At 35.6% G+C, this 21,576-nt stretch overlaps 2 protein-coding genes across 2 annotated transcripts; one reads left to right on the top strand and one right to left on the bottom strand.

The window, feature by feature from the left end:
• Nucleotides 1-9,893: 9,893 nt before the first annotated feature.
• LOC142608377 (uncharacterized) lies at nt 9,894-12,714 on the bottom strand. Its single transcript, XM_075780141.1, has 3 exons — nt 12,554-12,714; nt 10,326-12,045; nt 9,894-10,155 (listed from the first exon to the last, which is right to left on the bottom strand). Exons 2-3 carry the CDS (start codon nt 12,031-12,033, stop codon nt 10,019-10,021), a joined length of 1,845 nt encoding a protein of 614 aa, XP_075636256.1. The 5' UTR covers nt 12,034-12,045; nt 12,554-12,714; the 3' UTR covers nt 9,894-10,018.
• Nucleotides 12,715-14,761: 2,047 nt separating this feature from the next.
• On the top strand, nt 14,762-16,635 carry LOC142605756 (uncharacterized). Its single transcript, XM_075777199.1, has 2 exons — nt 14,762-15,775; nt 16,480-16,635. The coding sequence occupies exons 1-2, from the start codon at nt 14,762-14,764 to the stop codon at nt 16,633-16,635; spliced, it is 1,170 nt and encodes a 389-aa protein (XP_075633314.1).
• The last annotated feature ends 4,941 nt before the right edge of the window (nt 16,636-21,576 follow it).

The following is a 21,576-nucleotide window of genomic DNA, read 5'->3' as shown; positions in this document are numbered from 1 at the left end:
TTGATCAAGTATTAAAAGGCCTTATGTGTGTAAAGCTATATAGAATAATAAATTTCTTAATGTATGTTGATGACATTCTAATCATTTAGAATGATGTAGAGTTATTGTCATCAATAGAGTTTTTGTTGTTCAATCCAATTTGATATAAAGTACTTGGGAAAGACTAGTCACATCCTAAGAATTAAACTTTGTTAAAATTCAGAAATTAGGATGTTGGGTCTATCTCAAACCACTTAAATAGATTAGATTCTAGCCAAGTATAGCATGTAATACTTCAAGAAAGGATTCTTTCCTTTTAAGTTTGAAGTTCTTTTATAAAGGACTATAGTCCTAAGACATATATAAGGAAGAGCATATTAAGATGGTTCCTAATACCATATTAATAGGAAATCTTTATGATATGCTATATACTAGGCTAAATATCTATTTTGCAGTGGGTGTGGTAAGCAAATATCAATTGAATCAAAAATCACTTGATTTAGTGGGAGTAAAGCATATACTCAAATATCTTAGGAGAATGCGGGATTATATGCTTGTCCACCAAAGTGAGATTTTGACAATTACTGAATGTACAAATACTGACTTGTAGTTTGTTTGTGATTCACGAAATTGGACTTCAAGATATGTGTTCATCCAAGGTGATGAAGATACACATTAAGCGTAAGTATTTTCTCATTAGAGAGATATGAGTACGTGAGAGGTAATAGTAGAAAAGATAATTTATGCAATAAATCTGACTGAAACTTGTTTCCAAACCCTTGCCTTAGAGTGACTTGAATTACTCTAAAGGGAGATAAGTGTTGGATATATGGTAAATTGTTTTTGAGCGCAAGTGGCAGATTGTTGGGGTTTATGCCCTAAAATCCAATTTATTGGCATGTCATAAATAATTAAATTGTTTAATTATATGAGACTATCTATAAATGAACTAATGGGATATTATCTTAGTCCATGAGATGTATAGTATGTGATTTATGTGAAAAGTAACAAAAGATATAAATCACAAGTTCTTTGTAAACTCAGAATTTTAGTTCGTAGTCGGTGATGAAATTGGGCATTTCATTTCCTGAAGACTATAACATATCAACTAAGATGATTTGTCTTAATCATGGAAGTGGAGACTTCTAATTGATATGTTTTAAGAGTTAAGACATATTGAACTAGACCGCTGTGAGATTTATTATTCTCCTAATGACTATCAAATGAATAATAAATCTCACGACTTCTATTTACATCAACTTCAAATCCTGATAAAATAATAGACCTGATCATAAGGTGTAGGTTGCTTTTATATATCAGGAGTGGGATCTATAAGTCATGATCAAAACTTCAGTATGTTGGGCAACCGCATTTAATGTTGATGGAACATATATTCTCAAGATGAAATTCATAATCTCTTAATGGAGATATAAAATATTCCCTTGAGATAAGTTTAATGGGTTTGGTTATTCAGAGTGTTGGGCCCAACCATTTTAGTAAGGAGTTACTTAAGTATATATTTATGAAATTGAATTTCATAAATATATGATGAATAACATAAAAGATTAAATCGGGTACTTAAGGATTAAGATATAGTAATCTTCAAAGTGACAGTCAACATTCATGACTTTGTATTACTACGAATATTTTAATGAAGGGGTTGCATGTATAATAAAGTCTTGGGATTTAATTTATTAATAAGGCCTAGAGTGCAATTATATTCATTTAGTGATATTGAATATAATTAATGGTAACTTTTGACTTGTCAAGAGTTGACAGAAAAGCCCAAGGCGCATTGGAGTTAGAGTCTTATTTGTTCCCTTTTGGTCCTACTCCAAGAAACATACTAGAGCCCAATTGGAATTGCCCAAAAAGTTAGCCCAATTAGATAATAAGTTATATACAAGGAGAGAAACATACAGAATTTCATAAGTGACTTTTCATAAGGGTCTTTTATTAAGATCATACAAGGAATGAAATGGTTAGTATGTGAGTGTTGGACATTATCTAATTCTCTCTTGAACAAACATATATAACTGATTGAGAGACTACACATCTTAGGCATTAGTGGAATTGAAGTGAAGATTAAAAGTGTTCCTAAGTACTTCTAATCTTTTGTTTTGAAATTCACCACACCAAGGTACAATTTCTTGTTCTTGTATTCTGAAACTTACATAGTACATGTTATCAATTGCGAATGAAGTAGATCCATTATTTTTCTACTGCGTATATTTTGTTTGTGATACACACATGTATTTTTTCCATCACTACTCTCCCTCCAAATCTCTCCAATTGGGGGAATTAAAAATGAGGAGTTAGAAGTAGTTAAAACCCCTCCAAATCCTTCTCCCTCCTCCCTTAAAAAATATCTAAACAAGGTAATTTAACTTACACTCCCTCCCTTTACTCTACTCTCTTCTACTCTCCCTCCTTCCAAACAAGATATAACTTGCACTTTCAAATTAATATCAATATGTCTCTTATGTGCCTCAACTTTACCTTCAGTAACATGCGACTGCCTTTGTTCTACTACTTTCACATGACTTTGCTAGTTTATTTTCTTTCAGCCTTTTATTTTATATAATAATAATAATAATAATAATAATAATAATAATAATAATAATTTTAAAAAATCCTGTTAGGTAATAAAATCTCAGTATTAGTAGTTTGAACTGGCCTAATCACATTGTGACACATAGGTCCATTTTAATTTAATTCTTGTTGAAGCTAGTATTGCTTGAATGCAACAACTTGTGGAATTCATGACTTTTCTTCACACATAATTTAACTTGAGTATTATCCTTAATATCCACTTGCTAGAATTACTTTGTTGATCTCTATTGCATGCATTTGCATAGTGGTCATCTAGTAAATAATTCTAAAGACAAGTCTAATTCCAAATCACAGTCTAGTTTTGAATCCTAGTCTATCCCCCAATCTCGCTTGAACATGGATCCTCCTCCCTAAGATGAATTGAGAAAAACCCTTGAAGAAATTAATGTTCGTCTAGGACGCTTAGAAGCTGGGTGTGAAAAGGATAATGCCTATAATGGAAGAAATAATAATTATAGACAAGGTCCTTTTAATAGGCAAGACCATAGAAACAATGAAGACAAGTCAGCTAAGCATATCAAAGTAGAGGCCCCTACCTTTGATGGTGTTAGGAATCCTCAAGTCTACAATGGTTGGGTGCAAGAGATGGAGCATTTTTTTGAGTGGTATGAATTGTCCAAGGATAGAAAGGTTTGATTTGCCAAAATGAACTCGTGGGAAGAGAGCAAAACTCCATTGGGATAGTGTTGTAAATCACCTTTTTAAGACCTTCCAACCACCTATAACTCTTTGAGAAGAAATGAAGGCAAAGATCAATGAAAAGTACTTCCCCATGTCTCATTAAGGCAACTTGTTGGATCAGTGGCATAATTTGAGGCAAAATGATAGGTCTACTACTGAGTACATAGAGTGGTTTGAAGAGCATAGGATACATAGCAATGTGACCGAAGATGAGCCAATTACTTTGAGTAGGTTTAGGAAAGGTCTCAATTATGATCTTTAAAGAGAAACGGTGGCCCGACAGATCTCAACTCTTGATGATGCTTATACCTTAGTGCAAGATTTGGAGCTGGTCCCTGGGTCCCATGGTGGAAGGAGATTTGACAATCATATGTTGCCTCACAAAAACTTAGAAGGCCCTCAGGGTAGGAATATCCAAGGAGCCCTAAATAGACCTTACCTTAACAATATGCCCTTACGTATAGATGACAATCCTCAAGGTAAATACTAACAAGGTCCTTAAAATAGACCTAACCCCAATAATAGGCCCTTCCCTTGTGCCCAAAAGACAAAGGGAAAGGTCAAGTTAGGAAGACATTCAAGCCCAATTCTAGAATCTAGTGTTTTAATTGTCAAGGCTTTGGTCATATGGCTGCCAATGTCCTAATGAGACTTTGTTCATTGAAGGATTGGATGAAGAGGAAGAAGTTGAAGAAGAAGACTATGAGCCTAACATTGATGAAATTGTAGAACTAGGAGAGGATGAGGCCACCCATTTAGGATGCATGAAGGCCCAACCATTTTTTGATGACCTCAGTAAGGGTAGCCTTAATACTCTGGTAGCGAGTGTTGTTAGGTGTACTCTGGCACAATCCAAAGAAAGTGATGACTGGAAAAGAAATAATATCTTCCAAACTGTTGTCAAGTGTGGAACCAAAGATTGCAAGGTTATAATTGATAGTGGAAGTTACATTAATGCAGTCACTTCAAAATTTGTCTCTCACTTAGGTTCAAAATTAGTTGCCCATTCTAAACCCTATAAGGTATCATGGGTAGATAATTCATCCATCACCATCAAGGGAAGGTGTCTTGTTCCTATTCAAATCCTTTCATACAAGGCTCAGATTTCGTGCAATGTGATTCCAATGGATGTAGGACACATAATTTTGGGATGACTATGGCTCTATGATTTAGATGTCGCTCTTAATGATCACTCAAACTCATGTTCCTTCATGCACAATGGAAAGATGATTAAAATTAACCCAGTCCAATCTAAGTTTACTAGTGCAAGTAAGACTAAAGAAGAGCTATCAATCAAGACTCCATTATCTTTGCTTTGGTTGTTAAGGAAGTTGCACTAGATAACTTTAAAGAACCAAGAAAAGAAGTAAGATCAATGCTTCAAGAGTTTCAAGATGTTTTCCCTCAGGAGCTCCTAAATTAGTTACCCCTATGCGTGATATTTAACACGCCATAGATCTTGTCCTAGGAGTAGCACTTCCAAATTTTCCCCACTATAAATTGATTCGTCCTCAACATGATGAGATGGCTAGACAAGTGGATGAGCTCGTACAAAAAGGATTTGTGCATGAGAGCTTAAGCTCATGTTCAGTCCCTGCACTTTTGACCCCAAAGAAAGATGGATCCTAGAGAATGTGCGTGGATAGTCATGCAGTCAATAAGATTACTGTAAAGTATCATTTTCCTATCCTTAGGTTAGACGATATGTTTGATATGATGTCAGGAGCTACAATCTTTTCAAAGATTGATTTGAAAAGTGGATACCATTAGATTAGGATCCGTCTAGGTGATGGATGGAAGACTGCCTTTAAGACAAAGGATGGCCTATATAAGTGGCTTGTGATGCCATTTGGTTTATCAAATGCTCCTAGTACTTTTATGAGAGTGATGACACAAGTTCCGAGGCCTTTCATGGGCAAATTTGTGGTAGAGTACTTTGATGACATTCTCATTTATAGTAAACCAAAGAAGCAACATTTGGACCACTTCTAACAAGTTTGTTCCACTTTGTGCATGATATTGTCATCTTTGGGCAGCCCGAAGGTTCTCTTAGTCCCTCACAGTTTTGTTCTTCCCTAGGTTGCGCTGGGAAAAAGGACTTATACACAACAAGGGAAGGCATTCTTTATAAGCACATCTCCATGTGCTTCCCTAGGCAATGTGAGATTCCATAAAATGCAAGACCCCCTTTTTGGGTCACTACAATCCACTCCCCTTACAAACACACACGTCCTCGCGTGTGGGGCCCATACTTCCGGCTAGGGCATGGCTCTGATACCATCTGTCACGCCCCAACCCTGTGTGCATGATATTGTCCTCTTTGGGCGGTCCGAAGGCTCTCTTGGTCCCTCAAGGTTTTGTTCTTCCCCAGGTTACGCTGGGGAAAAGGCCTCATACACAACAAGGGAGGGCACTCCTTATAAGCACATCCCTATGTGCTTCCCTAGGTAATGTGGGATTCCATGAAATGCAAGACCCCCTTTTTAGGTCACTACAAATGAGGAAAGAAAACTTGTATGCCAACCTCAAGAAATGCTCTTTCTTCACTGATAGTGTCATTTTCTTAGGTTTTGTGGTCTCATCTAATGGAGTTTTTGCTAACCCATAGAAGGTTAAGGCCATAGTGGATTGGCTCGAGCTCGAAGAACATTCATGAGGTTCACAATTTCATGGGCTTGCAACTCTCTATCATCGCTTCATACGTGGGTTTAGTACAATCATGGCACCAATCATTGATTGTATGAAGCAAGGTGAGTTCCAACGGGTCAAATGCTGTTATTAAAGCATTTAAGGAAATCAAGAAAAAGATTACAAAAGCACCAGTGTTGCACCTACCATACTTTGAAAAGCTCTTTGAAGTGGAATGTGATGTGTCTAGTATAGGCATAGAAGGAGTGCTTATCTAAGATTATCACCCAATAACTTACTCTAGTGGGAAATTAAATGAGGCTAAGAAGAAGTATTCAACATATGACAAAGAAATCTATGTTGTGGTACAAGCTTTAAGATATTAGAGCCATTATTTGACACCCCATGAGTTTGTAATTTATTATGATCATGATGCCCTTCGCCACATCAATTCCTAAAAGAAATTAAATGCTCGACATGTTCCTTGGCTTGAGTATTTGGAAAGATTTTCTTTTGTTTTGAGACATAAATCTGGTTTGAGAATAAGGTAGCTGAGGCTTTGAGTCGTCAAGTCACTTCACTTTCTCAAAAGTCATAAGGTTTGAGAAGTTGAAAGGGGAGTATGAATCTTGCCTAGATTTGGGAGAAGTGTACACTACACTAAGGACTGAGCATCTTCAAGTTGTGGATGATTTTGTCCTCCAAGATGGATACTTTTTGAAAGCCAATAAGCTATGTATCTCCCACACATCATTTAGAGACTTTTTGGTATGGGAAGTGCATGTGGGAGGACTTTCAAGACATTTTGGACGTGATAAGACAATTAAAGAGGTAGAGAGGCAGTTCTATTGGTCAAGTCTTATGAGGGGTGTTGCCAAGATAATTAGTCATTAGCTAAGCATTGCAAGCAGAATACGGGCCTTTACACTACTCTACCAATTCCACATTGTCCTTAGAGGATATTAGCATGGACTTTGTACTAGGTCTCCCTCATACCCTTAGGAAGTATGACTCCATCCTTGTAGTGGTAGATCGGTTCTTTAAGATGGCCCACTTTCTTCCATGCTCTAAGACTTCTAATGCATCTAAGGTAGCCAAGATTTTCTTTGATGAGATTGTTAAGTTGTATAGGTTACCTAAAACAATTGTGTTAGATAGGGATGTTAAATTCATGAGCTATTTTTGAAAGACCCTTTGGAACATGATGGGGCCAAAGCTGAAATTCACCATAGCATACCATCCTTAAACTGATGGTCAAGTTGAGGTTGTGAATAGGAGTCTAGAAAATCTTCTGAGGTGTCTCATAGGTGAGAATGGTATGAGTTGGGAATCTATAGTCCCTGTAGCCCAATTTGCATACAATAACTCAGTCAATAGGTCCATAGGTATGAGTCCCTTTGAAGTTGTTCATGGTTATAAACCTAGGAGATCTTTAGACCTTTTCCTAATGTCCTCACATGATAAGGTTTCTGCGTTTGTAGTAGAGTTTTTAGTCACATGCATGAGCTACACAAAGAGATCAACAAACAAATTCATGCTAGTAATCTTAATTATAAACTCAAGAGATTTTACATCGATGTCATTTAGATTTTCATGTAGGTGATTATGTTATGATCCATATTAGGCTAGAATGGTATCCTTCTGGAACCACTACGAAATTGTATGCCCGTAGTGCTAACCCATTCAAGGTATTAAAGAAACTTGGATCTAATGCTTATGTCATTAATATACCTTCAGATTATGGCATTAGTTCTACCTTTAATATTGCTGATTTACTTGTTTTTAAAGGCCTAGCAGTTAATCCCCATGACCCTTTTGATGATCCTCACTCTTCTTCATTGGCTAACACTATCCCTAGCCCTACATCATCTTTTTTCCAAAAGGCCCATAAAGATTTTGTTGATGTTATTTTGGATGAGAAATCTCTTTTCACTAGGGATGGAATAGTTTTGCGCTTCTTGGTTCATTGGCGAGGACAACCTGAGTCTGATTGAACATGGATTACCAGAGAGGAGTTGCAATAACTTGATCCCGCTATTTTGGAGGTTTACTTGGATAAACTTGCTACCACCTCATCTCTACCTCCTATCATCCACACCTATGAGCGTCGACGGAGGCACCATGCTGACCCAATGAGTTTGTGGATTGATGATGGAGGCTCCTTTGATGTCACTTGATTCTTGTGAGCTTTACTCGACGGGGTTGAGTTTCTCCCACCTAGGGGAATTGATGTGGACACAACACTATAGCACATCTATGGAGATTATTTTTATCATTTGTGATATCTTTACTTGGGTTTATCTTTAGCATTTGATTAATATTTGAGATTGTTTAGGATTATCCGATTAGTATTTAAGATTGTTTAGAATTCGTATTAGGAGAGTTTATCTTTATCATTGTGATTCTTACAAGCTATATATAATGTTCTAGATGAATTCTTTTATATTCACACTATGATTAATATTATTCAAATTATTTGCAAAGTTTGCATTTCGTTTGTTTGGTAGTGAAGCCTAAGGTCTACAGTGGGACTAATCAAGGTGGGAAGCCTGATGTAATTCTCTTAAATCTTATAAACCTAGTCATATAAGGCTGTTGTGAAAGTAATCCACAACTGAACTATTCACGAAAGTGTGAGGAAATAGACTTAAATAGAACTAAGAAAATTAAAAATGTCCAAATGGAATAATAGTCTCAACAGAAAAAGAGATCAATCTAGTGCTCATAAGGAGAAAAATGGGATCCCCCCCCCCCCCCACCTCATTTTTTCTCTAGGAAAAATGCTAGTGATTAACATGTCAGTATTTTGACACAAGGCAATCTTGGAAAGAAAAATAAACCTCCAGAGAAAAAACATTTTACTAAGTGACGTTATCCAGTACACAAAAGCTTAAAAAAGATATTACTCTCTTCAAATGCTCTATAGTCAATATTTAAAATACAAGTTAACTAGTTTGCTGCAATTGAGACAGCTCTCTAGTCCAGGTGTGAACTCAGATCCAATCCAAATGCCTCATTACAGGAATAACGATGGAGAATGTGAAGTGTCTACTTATTTCCAAATGTTAACAAGTAGTAAAAATATAAATTTATCTGGTTCTATTTTGATCCACCTATACAATTTAGAAAGAGAGAGAAGTAGAGCACTAATAGAATCAGCAGGATTTAGCCATCATGAGATAAGTAGTATTACCATTGCAAGCTTTCCATAAGAACATCCAAGCATCTTAATAATCTTCTATGTACAAGATGAACATATTCAGCAGTGGAAGGAAAAGTGACTAAAAATAAATAAATAAATAAAGACAACAAAAACCGTGGGAAGATTTATTGATTTAATGAAAGCTATTTCCCTTATATTTAAGAAGATTACATGTTGTTAGACATTGTGATGAAGTGGTTCTCATATTACAAAGGTACACTGACAGATAACATGATAAAGTAGAGCTGTGACTAGTGTTATCTAAGATCCCTAGAAGTGGAAAAACAAATCATAGTTTCATGTGTGCATTTTAACTCATTCAGTTCTTTCTCAAATTATTTGTTAATATAATCAAACAGGTTAAAAATTTCCTGGCAGTCTCACTTTCAAATGGCTAAGAAGGATGAAATCAAATCAAGTATTAGGCTGTTCAAACGTGGTTTGGCTGAACTTGGATGCGCTAGAGGTCAAACTTGGGTAAAACCAACAAAGCTAGTGAACTCCACAAACACGGACACAAATTGAGAAACATATATGTTTTTTAGCCACTATAAAAATTAAATTATTGAAACTGAAAAGATATTTTAGTAGTCAGCCTAACAGACCTTATTCTTTTCCACTAAACCTATAATGAATGTCTTATTAAAAAAACAAAATATAAAAATAAAAAATATAAAAAGAAGAAGAAGAAGAAGCATGCAATCAAACAGAAAAAGTAAGTTAAATTGAGTGAATGATACAGACAAATATTTGATAAATAAAAATCTCCATGCACATCTCTCCAAATAGAATTAAAACACAAATAATAACATGAGCATTAGGCCCCAACTGTCCACAAGAAGCATGGACCTATTTTCATTTTTTCGTCATTCAGTTGATAACCCTGTGAGAAGGTTTATTTGAAAGAAATATAAATTAGGCACTGACCTCATTAGAAGGAACAGTGATGTCTTTCTCCGATGAAATTCCTTTATGACTAGACTCATCCACTGCAGCTGGATCTTGATGCTCCAAAGATTTTATATCTTCACTGCCAGTGTAACTTAAAGATTCTGCAGTTGCATTGGTCAATTTTATATTAGGGGAAACAGAGTTGAACTTATAATACACGCATTCAGATAAACTACATTATGAAGTTATCTAGTGTGCGATGTGTAAATTTTATTGATGACTTTTAATTGGTAGTAAGACAATAAATTTGACCAAAAACAGTGATAAGTACCTTTGGGAGTCCCATGAACTACATAAGCGTACTGCTTACCAGCTTCATTTTTTTCATCTAACATATCGAGTCCACTTTCATCAGGAATCTCTCTTACATCTGCATTTGAGGAAATCACAATTTCCTTTTCATTGTTCAATTGCAAATCCCGATTTGCATCACCAGCAAGATAATTATCCTCTATTCCTCCTCCTTGCAATGTAGCTCCCTTGTCTAACACAAATTTCTGCTCCACATTTCCATCTCCCATTGACACATCTTCTTCTTTAATGTAATCAAAATCCTCCTCTTCTCTCATTTCTTCCACTAGAGTCATCCCCATTGGGCCAATAAGCACATTTATTGTTTCACTAATTTCCACTATTGGCTTTTCTGCTTGTTCGTTATTAACAGTTTTTCCTTCTCCCTTCTTTTCATTTGCTTGCGCCTCTTTTGGGACAGCATCTATAATTTCCATGTATCTTGTTTCAAGCATCTTCTCACCAACTTTTGGAACTTCCTCCTCTCTCAATTCTTCCAAGTTTCCATCCATCTCCACCATGCTATGAACATTCTTACCTTCATTTGGTATTTGCATCACTTCAGCATTTTTAACAATTTTCTGTTCTCCCTCCTCTGTACCTCCTTGCCTTTCCTCTAGATACTGTTTGTCCTCTTTCACAGCATCATTAGCTTTACATTCATCCCTAAGTGTTTCAATCAATCCCCTTGTCTCTCTCACTAATTCCTCTTCTTCAATATCATTTACTCTTTCATTACTCCCAATTTCTTCTAAAACTACAACAGTTGTCACCTCAAATGGTGTCTCCAATCCTTCAATACTGTTTCCACTTTCCTCATATTCCTCAATTACAACCAAAACTCCTTTGGTACCCTCATCCACTGGCTGTTCGTTCCTCTTCTCTTCTATTACAGGCTCTTCCTTTTCATCTTCTCTCAGTCCTAAAGGTTTGACCTCAATCATCTCTTCCAATGGGGTTTCCTCCTTTCCTCCCATACAGTCACCAACATCTTCAATTACAACCACAAGCCCTTTTTCAGCCCCATCCACTAGCTGTTCATCATTCTCTTCTATCACAGGTTCTTCCTTTTCATCTTCTCTCGGTCCTAAATGTTTGGCCTTAATCATCTTTTCCAATGGGGTTTCTTCCTCTTCATCCAAACATTCACCACCATCTTCATCATAACCATTTTCCTCTAAAATATCATCTACATCTTCTATAAGTCCTTGCTCATCCTTCTTTACACCAAAATTATTCCCTTTGGTGACTTCCCCTTCTCTCAGTCCTAATTCAATTCTCATTTCAATCCCTCTCTTTGTTTTCTCCATTTTTTCTTCTTCCTCTTTTTCTATACCAATATCTCCCTCACAGCCTTCATGTTCCTCTTCTACTTCTTCATCATCAGATGCTAGTCCAAAATCTAGCAGATGAGAAGGGAGTGCAGGTCCTGGGAGCAACTTTGTCATGAGTCTCTCAGAACAAGCATAGCTTGCCAAGAGGAGGCCAGAAGGGATTGAAACAACAAACCCAATTGCTGAAATAGCCAACAGTGGAGGAATAACCAATGTTGTAGATGAAACTACAATACCAGTTATCAAAACCTTCTTTCCCAGTCTCAGAGCATTGTTCAACAACCAACTCATCTTGCCTCCATTATCTTCACATGAATATTCTTCAATCTCCCACTGCTCACTTGGGTCTGGCATCCTCCAACTCAACTGTAAATTAACATGTGAAAGTACTTAATTAATAGGCTAGGAAATGAGGATCAAAGAAAAAAATTTGTACCTAATTACCTAAATTAGGTAATAATCACAAAATGTTTACAACTTCTTGTTGCGCACAGGTAAATTTAGTCATTTAATCTGACACTTCTCTCCCATATAGGCATATAGGCCGAAATTTCCATTACTAATTGGAGCCTAACCTGTGGAAATTTATTTAAATGAGAAATTAGGTGAAAATATGGTTTGAACTATGACTTGACCTCCTGGTTTGAAATTATGATAAATCATTAATTATAAAAAATTGTGAATTTTTAATCACTTGATCTAATTTTAATACTTTTGATACAAGGAAAAAAAGAAGAAAGAGAAATTTAAAAACCCATTTAGAAAAAAGAAAACTTAAAGCCCTTTGTTATCTTGATAATTAGATAGAGTGAGAAGTAAAAAGAGCACAATTTTTTTTTTTTTTTTTTAATAATTTTAGAGTCAAGATGTTCACCTGATTCAGGGCTCTATGTCCAGTGATACTTACAATTGTAGCATGATCGATCTCAAGGACAACCTGTGAGCAGTAGAGAGACACCTAGAACTTTCATTACGGGTTTGAAGCTGAAGGTTTGGTTGTCGAGAGAAAAGTGAAACTAAACCATAACAAAAGTAGAGGGGCGGGGAGAGAAAGACTCTGAATGACGCGTTGAAAAGAGGGCAGTGACAGATGCAGGCTAAAGAAGGAAACTTCGGGCATATACAAAGTACAGCATGCAATGGAGGCATGTGTAGATATCATGGATAAACCTATAGGTTTTGCATGCAATACTTTCAACGTGGATGTACACCAGAACACCACCTGTACTGCACAACTGATCAGCTTCTGACGTAACTGCCTATGTGGCTGAGGAGTTGTGACGATGATCGGTGAATACTACTGTTAATGTGTATAGTGTTGTAGGCTTTAGGCCTAATTAAATTTGTTGTTAGCATATATTCTTGTATTACACTTTTATTTGTACTACACTCATATGTCTCTTATACAAAGGCATTTATGTATATTTTTTCACTGAAAAATACAATACAATCATTCAGTATTTCTAACAACTACTATCATTTTACTCGAGATAAAAGCATCTATACTATTATTTAAGGGGTTTTTCCCATTTGGTTTGATTTTTTTTCCCCCAAAATACCCAACACTAAAGGACAACCAGATAAAAATACATCTTTAATTCCTATTAAAACATTATCTACAAGTACAAATGTTTATAGAGTGTGAAGGGCAAATACCGAGATTCAAATCTCTAAATAGAGAGCTTCAAACACATACACTTAGATTAGACTATAATAGAATTTCTATCTTAAACAGAAAAAATTAAAAAAAAAAAACCACACCTTTTTTTTTTTGATAAAATAGAACCACTCTCTTAGTTAAACGTTTTCAATTTTTTTTATTATTTTATAGAATTTGCTTTTCTTACTCCATGATCTTACCCTTGTTTGTTTGTTTGTTTTTTATTTTATTTTAATATCTTCTTATTTATTTTAAATTTAAAGGAAAAAGCACTCCGATTAGAAAACTATTACTATAACTTCTTATCCATATCTCTTAAATTTAGCAAATTATATAATAATCCCACAAAATTTAACTGAGTCCAACTGCCCCACTCAGTGTCTCATTCGTTCTACTCGAGACATAGAGTAAGAACAAGGCCAAGCCTAGGACAAAGAAATCTCTTGGTGTCCGTTTCATCAGAGGCTGAGTCTACAATTCTCAAAATGGCAAAAGTTGTCACTAGGTTCAGTACTTTACTCTTTCGCATTTTTCTCCAAAACCCAACAAAGAAATCAACTTTTTTTTCTTTGTTTGCTTCTTCTTTTTTCAAATTTTTAAATATTTGATCCTAATGTAATGTAGGATTAGAGACATTGGTGTGGATCAAATGACTTTTAGGATTTAGCATATGGGTTTCTTTTTGTTTCTTGCATTTTTCTAGAATGAGTCTTTGAAGTGATCAATTGTAAAATGTTGCAGCACCGGCAAAAGACTTGGATTTTGCTGCATCATGCAAAAATAAAAGTGAGAACAAGCAACGTACCTTCCATTTCTGTCACAAATGCCTCTTAAACAGGTCTTCTCTATTGTTTCATGATGAATTCTCTCTCTTTTGTTCTGTTTCAGCACAAAGTTCCTTTTTTTTAGTTGGATTTGTTGTTTGATTATGAGTTAGATACGGATAAAAGACAGAAGCAATGGTTGTGTTGGATGATTTGGATGTGTCCAAAATGTAGGGGCATATATATGCAATTGTAGTTTCTGCATGTGAGTGTTAGAAGTTAAACTTGTTTGTAATTAATCCTTCATAAATGAGTTTCATAAGTTAATGTAGTGGGAAGTTTATTGAAGTTATGTGTGAGATTTATGAATGTAAGAGTTAGAAAATAAATGTAGTGAGAGTTAAAGGTTGGATGTTGTACTATATAAACCCATTCATCCGTCAAGTTCTAAGCAAGAGTTGAAGAGAAATACAAAACCTTAAAGTGTTCTAACTCTTCCCTCTCCACTCTCTCTCTCTTTATTTAATTTGTGAGTGTGAGTCTCTTCTACACACTAAGTAGTGTGTGGATATTTGTGAGAGTAAGTGAGAAAAGGCCCATCAGTATTTTGTTTTATTTCCAACAAAGTGGTATCAGAGCCAATTGGTTCGTGGTGAGAATGACTATTGCTAATGGGATGGTGTCATTCCAATTTCCTCGACTTACCAAACAAAACTTTGAAAATTGGAGTATCCGAATGAAGGCATTGCTCAGATCCCAAGATGCGTGGGAGATTGTGAAGAAAGGTTATGTGGAGTCACAAGATGAAGAATCTTTAACCCCAAACCAAAAGGAAGCCTTGCAAAAAGCTCGAAAGAAAGATCAACAAGCACTTACGTTGATCTATCAAGGCTTGGATGAAACTATGTTCGAGAAAGTTGCAAATGCAACTTCATCCAAGCAAGCATGGGAGATTCTTAAAAACTCTCTAACGGGAGTTGATAAAGTGAAGAAAGTTCGTCTTCAAACATTGAGAGGCGAGTTTGAAGGTTTGCACATGAAAGAATTTGAATCTATTTCAGATTATTTTTCAAGGGTGTTGGCAATTGTAAATCAATTGAAGAGATATGGTGAGAACTTGGATGATGTCCGTGTAGTAGAAAAAATTCTACGGTCATTAACTTCAAAGTTTGACTATATTGTTGTAGCAATTGAGGAATCAAAAGACTTAGAGTCAATGACCATTGACCAACTCATGGGATCATTACAAGCCCATGAAGAAAGGCTCAATAAGAAGAAGCAAGAGCCTTTGGAGCAAGTCCTACAAACAAAGCTCACCTTGAATGAGAAAGGTTGGCGTGAAAGTAGCCAAAGAGGCCGAGGACATGGACGTGGTAGAGGGAAAGGATCTGGAGGAAGAAATGGTCAAAACTCTCCCAATTATGAAGAGAGGGGTCAAAGTTCAAAATCCACAAGAGATCATGGAAGAGGAAGTTTCTCAAGACCATATAAAAGAAGGTATGATAAGTCTAATATCAAATGTTATAATTGTCAAAAGTATGGGCATTATGCTTCTGAATGTAAAAATGCCGCTAACACTATTGAGGAGAAAGCTAACTATGTTGAAGATAAAAATGAAGAAGTGGAGCCGACTTTGTTGTTGGCATACAAAGGAGAAGGCAAAGAAGAAAAGGTGCGTGGTATCTTGACTCTGGTGCTAGCAACCATATGTGTGGGAATAAAAGGATGTTTATGGAGATTGATGAATCGGTGGTCGGGAGTGTTACCTTTGGTGACTCATCCAAAGTTTCAGTGAAGGGGATAGGTAAAATTCTTATCCGTTTAAAGAATGGAGATCATCAGTTTATTTCTGATGTATATTATGTGCCAAGCATGAAAACTAATATTTTGAGCTTGTGACAACTTCTTGAGAAAGACTATGATATCCAGTTGAAAGATTATAGTTGCTTAATAAGGGATCATCGAAATAATGTGATAGCTAATGTGCCTATGACAAGAAATAGAATTTTCTTGTTAAATATTCAAACTGATGCTATTAGATGTTTGAAGGCTTGTTTTAAAGATTTTTTTTGGCTTTGGCATCTAAGATTTGGGCACTTAAACTTTGGAGGACTACAGTTGTTGACAAAGATGAAGATGGTGAGAGGATTGCCTTCCATTGAGCATCCTAACTAGCTTTGTGAAGGATGTCTCCTTGGCAAGCAATCAAGGAAAAGCTTTCCAAAAGAAGCTAGTACAAGAGCAACCAAGCCATTGCAACTTGTTCATACTGATGTGTGTGGACCTATTAAGCCATCATCACTTGGTAAAAGTAACTACTTTCTTCTCTTTATTGATGATTTTAGTAGAAAAACATGGGTTTATTTTTTGAAGTAGAAATCTGAAGCATTTGGTGCATTTAAGAAATTTAAGGCATTTGTAGAAAAGCAGAGTGGTCATGAAATTAAGGCCTTAAGATCTGATAGAGGAGGCGAATTCACATCAAAGAATTCAAAGAATTTTGTGAAGCAAATGGGATTCGCCGCTCTCTAACAGTTCCAAGGTCACCACAACAGAATGGTGTAGCAGAAAGAAAGAATCGCTCAATTCTTAATATGGCCAGAAGCATGTTGAAGAGCAAGAAAATGCCTAAAGAATTTTGGGCTGAAGCTATAGATTGTGCAATCTATTTGTCCAATCATTGCCCCACAAGAAGTGTACAAAGAAAAACCCCACAACAAGCTTGGAGTAGGAAGAAGCCTACAGTTTCCCATCTTCGTGTGTTTGGGAGCATTGCATATGCACATGTACTAGATTAAGAGAGATCCAAGCTAGATGATAAAATCAAGAAGTATGTGTTCATTGGCTATGATCCAAGCTTTAAGGGCTATAAGCTCTATAATCTGAGCACTGGAAAAGTCATTGTTAGTCGAGATGTGGAATTTGACGAAGAAGGCACATGGGATTAGAGTACCCAAGAAGAGGAGAAGTATGATTTCTTTCCTCTATCTGAAGAGGAAGATCAAGGGAATGAAGTTCAGGAAGAGCCTACCACTCCACCTCCATCACCAGCAGCATCATCTCCCATTCATGAAAGTCCATCATCATCATCTTTACTAGAAGGAAGTTCTAGTGAAAGACCAAGAAAAATGAGAAGTATCCAGGATCTTTATGATTCAACAGAGATTACTGATGATGTAACACTTTTTTGTCTGTTTGCTGATTGTGAACCTACAGGATTTGAAGAAGCAGTGCGAGAAAAAAAATGGAGAAATGCTATGGATGAAGAGATCAAGGCAATAAAGAAAAATGATACATGGGAGCTTGCAACTCTTCCAACTGGAAAAAAGACAATTGGTGTAAAATGGTTGTACAAGTTGAAAAAGAATGCAAAAGGAGAGGTAGAGAGATACAAAGCAAGATTGGTCGTGAAAGGGTATAGTCAACAGCAAGGTGTTGATTATGATGAGGTATTTGCCCCAGTTGCTCGTTTGGAAACTATACGATTGCTAATTTCTTTAGTAGCTCAGAATCAATGGAGCATTTTCCAAATGGATGTAAAATCCGCATTTTTGAATGGCTACCTTGAGGAAGAACTTTATGTTGAGCAGCCTATAGGCTATGTTGTAGAGGGGCAGGAAGATAAAGTTTTGAAGTTAAAGAAAGCTCTATATGGCCTAAAAAAGGCACCAAGAGCTTGGAATAGTAGAATTGACAAATATTTCCAGGTTAATGGGTTTTTTAAATGCCCACATGAACATGCGCTTTATTATAAGGTGCATACAAATGGAGATATCTTAATTGTTTGTCTGTATGTAGATGGTGTGATTTTTACAGGCAACAATCCAAGCATGTTTGAAGACTTCAAGAAAACAATGACTAAGGAGTTTGAAATGACAGATATTGGACTTATGGCCTATTATCTTGGCATTGAAGTGAAGCAGATGGAGGATGGGATTTTTATTTCCCAAGAAGGCTATGCGAAGGAAATTCTCGAGAAGTTTGAGATGTTAAATTCCAATCCAGTTAGCACCCCTGTAGAATGTGGAGTGAAGTTGTCAAAGCATGTTGATGAAGAGAAGGTTAATCCAACATTCTTCAAAAGTTTGATCGGAAGTCTAAGATATCTAACATGCACAAGACCAGACATTCTTTTTTGGCGTTGGACTAGTTAGTCGTTACATGGAAGCACCGAAGATGACTCATTTGAAGACTGCCAAGAAAATTCTTCGCTATTTAAAAGGTACACTGGATTATGGACTGTTGTATTCACCCTTTAAAGATTTTAAACTTGTTGGCTACAGTGATAGTGATTGGGCCAGAGATACGGATGATAGAAAGAGTACTACTGGTTTTGTATTCTATATGGGTAATACTGCATTTACATGGACGTCCAAAAAGCAGCCAATCGTGACACTTTCCACTTGTGAATCTGAGTACGTTACTGCTACCTCCAGTGTTTGTCATGCAAAGTGGCTTAGAAGTTTATTGAAAGAGTTGCAAATGTTTCAAGAAGAAGCTACGAAGATATTTGTGGACAATAAGTCAGCACTAGCTCTTGCAAAGAATCCAGTCTTTCATGACCGAAGCAAGCACATCGACACAAGGTATCATTTTATTCGAGAATGTATTGCAAGAAAAGAAGTTCATCTTGAGTTCATGAAGTCACATGATCAGGTTGCAGATATACTCACTAAACCACTCAAGTATGACACATTCAACACGCTGCGAGCCTTACTTGGAGTAATCAAGAAAACAAGTTTAAGGGGGGATGTTAGAAGTTAAACTTGTTTGTAATTAATCCTTCATAAATAAGTGAGTTTCATAAGTTAATGTAGTGGGAAGTTTATTGAAGTTATGTGTGAGATTTATGAATGTAAGAGTTAGAAAATAAATGTAGTGAGAGTTAAAGGTTGGATGGTGTACTATATAAACCCATTCATCCGTCAAGTTCTAAGCAAGAGTTGAAGAGAAATACAAAACCTTAAAGTGTTCTAACTCTTCCCTCTCCACTCTCTCTCTCTTTATTTAATTTGTGAGTGTGAGTCTCTTTTACACATTAAATAGTGTGTGGATATTTGTGAGAGTAAGTAAGGAAAGGCCCATCAGTATTTTGTTTTATTTCCAACAGTGAGTGTTTTTCTTTTTTTGGTTTCTTCCTTGCTTAATTAAAAGAGTACCCACCTTGAAATTTGCCTTCTTTTTGTGTGTGATTTTGGGTGTACTTGATGAACCCGGGAATCGAATTTTATAGGATGAAGAGAGGCTACCACCCTACTGGGAGTGTTGTGCATACTGCAAAGGCTGTTTTCTTCAGTTTTAGAAATGCTTCGTGTTAAAGGCTCTGAAACTTTGGATTTAGAAAAGAGTTTGAGTTAGGTCAGCAAAGCAAGTGCCTCATTGAAAAAACGAAAAGCTACCAATGAGTTATGTCAATCTTCAGTTAAACCTCATCTGATTGCTTTGGTTTGTAGAAAAGCTCAGCTCAATTGCATTTTCTTTGCAATAACTTCCCACTAAATATTACTTTGCTATAAAAAATTTAATAAAAATAATATATTCAAGCATGGTATTTTTTTTTTTCATTCGAATTCCAACTTCTTTTTTTAACTCCAACTTGTCATTAACTCTTACCCAGGTCTAAAACACAGTTCCAATTAAAATTCTTTTTATTAAAAAATAATAATAAAGAAAAACATCAACAATATCCTTATCACCTTTTCTGTCACCTTTAAATTAGGACTCAAGTTTTTAGCTTCAAAATCCTTGATTTTCGATAAACTTCTCCCCACTTCTACAAATTCAAACTAAACAGTTTTAGTTTCAAACAGTTCCCACGTTCACCACTTCTAAATCTCACTTTTTTTTGTTATAAAAAATATCTCTTTTTCTTAATCTCACTCATTATATAAGCACACACTATATTTATAAATATTTCGTCTCTTCTCAGGTTCTTTCCATAAACTTCTGGATTTCATCAATTTTTTGCTCACTTCACTATCATCTCTAATTTCAAAAAGGTTTGTTTCCTTTGACAATGTTGACATTATTAATTTATCAGTTTGTGTATTTTTGTTTTCATATATATTTTTTTATACTAATCTTACCCTTTTTATCTCTTTCTCAAGTCTCTTTACTATTTTATTTCCACAATTCATTTGATTTCTACAATTCTTTCCTCACTTCATCATCATCTTTCTTTTCAAATAGGTATGTTTCATTTAACATTGTTGAAATTATTATTTGTAGGTTGTGTTTTTTTTCATTTTATAATTGTTTTTCTAATATTACTTTTTAAAAAAAAAGATGGACATAGTCAAAGTGATAGAGAGGCGACAAAAGTGAGAAGAATATCATTTGAGTATATTTAGATTAGGGAGGGACATGACCCATTTGACTAGCTTCATTGTTTTGATACTCTCAGTTTCAGTAATAGAAATCAACACTTATATCATTCCAAATTTGCACATATCCAAAGAGTAAATTTTTCATTAAAAAAAAAAAAAAGATCCCACGAGATGTTTTATTATTTTTTTGGGAGGGTTTTTTTTTTCTATATTTGCCATTTTTTTATGAACAATTCTTTTCCTATTTTTCAGTTAGGTTTGTTTCAGAAATTTTTTGTAATGATCATTGGCCTTTTTGTGGTTATGGCTTTGAGTTTTTGGTTGATTATGTATCTGAAAACTAACTTTATTTATTTATTATTTTTTTGGAATTTATGAAAACTTACTTAATATTTAGTTTCTTCGAAGTATTATTAAGGGTATTAGTCTTTTAAAGGGGTAAGAAATTTGTTTTACAACTTTAGCACTTTAGTTGCTTAATTGTTTATGTGGGAGGACGAGAGTTTGAGAATAGGGGCAAGTGAGAGAAGTCCAATGTCAGAAGAACAGACCTTGGAAAGCACTAACAGCAAGTCCTTGGGAAAGATATAAACAACTCATCACAAGCACAGAGAGACTACAATTCCCTAGGACCCCAAGGATACTAACGTCTCCTTAAAAGGGCCAAGGACTAGTTCTGAAGACCATCGGGCATAAACCAAGGAAGAGGAGGAAGATTTGTCGTCAAACAAGGAATAGAAGAATGCAGATAAAGTACCCATCACCTCTACATTCAATGCTCTTAAGCCACTTAGTTGGCCTCATTAATGAGGAAATGACTCTTGAACAATGGCATTAAAGCTCATAGACTAGTGTAGAAACTTATTAGTGAAGTCCTAATGGGACAAGAATCAAGAAAAATGAACCCTAAACATCCAAGTGGAAGGTCAAGATACAACCTGGGAAACTATATATGGCAGAGAGGCCTCTATGAAGAGGGGATGAAAACATCTTAGAGCAGAGAGACATAGAAAATCGTGATTGTAATCCTAGAACAAGTGTAATCTGTATCTCAAACCAAACCCGAGGAACATAATATAAGCCATCTAAGGCTATTTTTAACCCACTCTCATGTCTCATACTTATACTTAACATTAATCCTTTCATT

This window comes from Castanea sativa, chromosome 8, assembly GCF_040712315.1.
Source record: "Castanea sativa cultivar Marrone di Chiusa Pesio chromosome 8, ASM4071231v1".
In the NCBI taxonomy this organism is placed as follows: Eukaryota; Viridiplantae; Streptophyta; class Magnoliopsida; order Fagales; family Fagaceae; genus Castanea; species Castanea sativa.
This window is presented reverse-complemented; position numbering and strand designations above follow the sequence as displayed.